At 37.1% G+C, this 3,975-nt stretch overlaps 1 protein-coding gene across 7 annotated transcripts in view; it reads right to left on the bottom strand.

Moving 5' to 3' along the window:
• Positions 1-203: 203 nt before the first annotated feature.
• The window catches only part of LOC110442185 (dimethylaniline monooxygenase [N-oxide-forming] 5-like), a 38,699-nt gene continuing 34,927 nt past the window's right edge, over positions 204-3,975 (bottom strand). For all 7 annotated transcript variants that reach the window (XM_021485670.1, XM_021485674.1, XM_021485671.1 and 4 more), the window contains 2 exons: positions 2,661-2,825; positions 204-1,890 (listed from right to left, as the gene is read on the bottom strand). In XM_021485670.1, the coding sequence (XP_021341345.1) occupies positions 857-1,890; positions 2,661-2,825 (1,199 nt within the window). In that variant the 3' untranslated portion in view covers positions 204-856. The remainder of the gene's footprint in view (positions 1,891-2,660; positions 2,826-3,975) is intronic.

Raw genomic sequence — 3,975 nt, 5'->3', positions numbered from 1 at the left:
ATGGCAAAGTAGTTACAGAAATTGTTGGCGCCAGATAAAAGTTAAATTATCTTAATGCATTTGGTGGCAACAGACATGTATGTTAGTTCCTGCATAGCAGGAATGTAAAACAGTAACGAACAAGGAAAATATGTTAGCCAATATCTGCCTATAGCCTTTTCACAACGAATGCTTTAAGGAATACAAAACCCGAAAGTCCAAGATTTACCCAAAACTCTCTTCTACGTTTTGATGTATTGTTTATTGTATTTGGCTCAATTACGGTCATTTACTGCTAAACAACTAAAAAAAAATAGACGTTCAGAAAAAATGAATACATCAAGCTTAAATAAAAAAGGTTAAATTATTCGAAAAGATGTTAAAACCGGCAGTTGCAAACGAATTAGTTGTAAACATGACGTACTTTTTTGAAGAAATCAATTCAATGTAAATAATTATGTAATATTGACAGATTAGATATTACATTAAAGAACTGAAGACTAAAAATCGCCACAGGCGATCATAACAAGTTTGACAGTGAATGGTCGATCACAAGCATGACGATAACGTTGATTTTCATCTCATAAATTGTAAGCTTGTGTAAAGAAGGTATGATCTATGCGTAGTCGTAATAGGACAACTTCCTGTCTGCGGTCAGGTCTACTTTCTGAATAGAGTAAGACAGTTGAATATCTTCTGGTTGTAGATATGTTGATATAGTAAATACAATGTTAAGTTGATATATATATATGGGCATGAATACAATAGAAGTTTTCTTGTTAGATCCGCGTTCAATTACACGATATACACTTCTAGCGGCAGCTTGAATCACGATCTCAAAAATATATCATGATAACGCTAAAAGTCCCTCACTCTTCTATTTGTTTGGAGTTTGATTTACAAAGGTTTCAAGGGAGTCGTCGTACGCTTTGAACCAGGGTGTGTGGTGTTTAATCCCTGGGTTTTCGGTAAAAACCGATGTATACGTCTGATCCCGGTAAGTCGCTATGTTGGCATGCTTATCATCTTCCCACTTGTTGAATAAGGCAGCTACATCCAGATTGTATTTGGAGCCGACTTCCCTAGCGAGGTCACACACAAACTTTGTCTGGAAGGCGATGTCGTCGTATTCATCGTTCAGCAAGTCTTGCTTCTTGCGCCATTTTGTAATATCCGACCCCATTTCGTTCCGGTTTGGAAGCTGTAAGTGCCCAGCAACGACTGCACATGCCCATTCGGCTTGGACATCAAACATTGTATATGAGTAGTACTGGTCGTGCATGCCAAGGTACATGAGCTTGTTGTTGCCATCGCCCATCCATAAGGTCCCCTTGTACAACCCAGCCGGATACATCTCCAGTTTTGTCTTGAGACGAAGGGACTCTGAAAGGTAAGGGAAGTGGAACAAATATCCGGTACAAAAAATAATGACATCTACTTCCGCTGTGGTCCCGTCTTTGAAATGAATTTTGTTCCCAACTACCTTCGTTAGCAGTAGACGTTCTTCTATTCCTTCGGGCCAGTTGTTGAATCCCGTTGGCTTTGTACGGTAGCTACAGATGACTTTGCCGGATCCCATCTTCCTACATTGCATCGAGATGTCCTCCGCTGAATATCTTGAGCCGATCAAAAGCATTCGTTGACCTTTGAACTCGCGTGCTCGTCTGAAGTCGTGTGAATGGAGAATTCTTCCTGGAAACATGTCGATTCCATCAAAATAGGGAACATTAGGGACCGAGAAGTGACCGGTAGCAACGATGACGTTGGAGAATCTCTGTGGTGAAAGATCCTCGTCAATACTCAGGTCCTTGACCATGACTGTGAAGTCGTCTGTGTCTTTGTTGTAGGTAACGTTTTTCACCATGGTATTGAATCTGACCAAGTTACGGAGATTGCTCTTATTCCAACGACCTGCCAAACAAATTTTTTATTAAGTAAAACAATTTGAATACAAGCAGAATTATAATGATTATATCCATTTGAATCTAAACTTCATCAACTACAAATCTGTAAAATTAACAATGAAATAATGTTTTCTACATTCATAAGCAATAGTGATTCGGGGTACTTCTGACGAACGCAATGCAAGGTTTAGTGTTCCTATAGTTTATTCATTTACATAAACAGCAACCTTTTAATTTGATTGAATGAAAATCAAACGATCAGAGGCATATTTTCAAATCGCAATTACTCATGTTGATTTTTGAAATTTACGTACACCTTCAATAGATTAAGGAAATATCAATTTGAATTGTTGACACTCTTTTATACTGTAGACGAGTAAAAAAAAAAAACCAGAAAAAAACCCCACAAAAAAGTAGTAAAGACATGCCTATATACATAATTATAGTCAGTGTTGAATTTATCGCATGAACAAATCTGAAGTCACAGTCAATTATATTCTATTTAATGGGAAACTTATTACCTGGTAATCTTATAATTGAATTTAAACAAACCCAACATATAATATATATCTATTCATATAAATGGCTGACTAAAACCACAATATTCTTTGGGCTCGCCTGCCAGTTGGATCACATATGAACTTTTATATGCATGCTATGCTGTGGTTATCGTTAGGGTATGAGAGGGTTGGATTCGAGTTTTTGTTTTCATTTGCATTGACAACACAAACTAAACATATCATCGGAACACAATCGATCGTATGTAATGAGAAGTACCTTGTAGATAGTCGAATAGAACCGTCCTTGGAGGGAAGCAGGGAATGCACTTCCCAAAATGATCTTCGAAAGTGTAATCTGGGTACTCCAGGCATTCTTTAGGACCATTCGACCAGAGGTCTCGGTACTGGCTTCCATGGCAGGGCTCGCCATGCTCATCCAGACCTGTTGGTTGAAAGAAAATTAAAAGATATATAATAGTATTAATAATACTTCGAGGATCTTATATACCGCTTTATCAAAACCTAGTTTGTAGGTCGTCTCAAAGCGGTTCACAAATGATTATCTGTGGTTATAGGGCCTTTGCAACCAGCCATATCTCAACTCCCTTGGAAACATACAGCCGGTGCTGCCATATTGTTTTTATTTTAATTTTAAATTAATTAATTCCTCATTAGCAGATTCCATGTGTATATATACATAAATCTTACTTGGAGGTTACCAGGGTTTAATCCCCGAACAATAACATTGTCCTCACGCAGGAGGTCTTTCTCACGCCATACACCTCTTATCCATTTAAAATGTCAATTTCTTTTACATATATGTATGTTCCTATGTGAAAGAAAAGGAGACACATTCAATATCAAAACAAATTGCAATATCACTGTAACGTTTCTGCTACCCAGCTAATCCTGTGGGTGAGATCAGTTATCATGAAATTTATAAGGTTCGTTCCCAGCCTAGCACTCGTGACCAAAAGTAAAACCAGCAACAATCATGATAAAATTCAACATTTTATTTACAATTCACAAAATAAACATCAATATATGTCACTTAAGATCAAAACACTCTAGTAATGTACAGAGAATGAAAAAGGTGACTAGTATAATTTTCCCCACTATTTTATTCCCAGATATGGAAATTCTCTACTTGTTCCCGAATGTGGGAACACTAATCTCGTTCCCGAATATGGGAACAATATTCACCGTTCCCAAATATGGGAATAACTTTAAAATATTCACCCAAAATGGGAATTACTAATTCCTCCAAGTACTTTTGACCTAACAAGTTCTCAGTTATACTTATAAATATATTGTTAACTGACTATAAGAAATTGCAGGTATAAATATATTTCTCCAGAGATCTTATATCTCTTTCTAGTTACGGTGTCGTTTGGGAAACTTTTAAAACGTTCCCGCTATTGGGAAGTTTTTATCCTGTGGTTTATATATGGAAATATTTCCCCACCATGATCACCGGGTCATCCGTCCCACTTTAAATTGATTTAAAGCTTACCAATGGCTCCATATTGATGTGTGGGTTGGAGGGTCAATACCTCCGTCGTTTCAATAAAACGAATGACAACATTTTCAAG

The sequence above is a fragment of the Mizuhopecten yessoensis genome, unplaced genomic scaffold, assembly GCF_002113885.1.
Source record: "Mizuhopecten yessoensis strain PY_sf001 unplaced genomic scaffold, ASM211388v2 scaffold716225, whole genome shotgun sequence".
NCBI lineage: Eukaryota > Metazoa > Mollusca > Bivalvia > Pectinida > Pectinidae > Mizuhopecten > Mizuhopecten yessoensis.
This window is presented reverse-complemented; position numbering and strand designations above follow the sequence as displayed.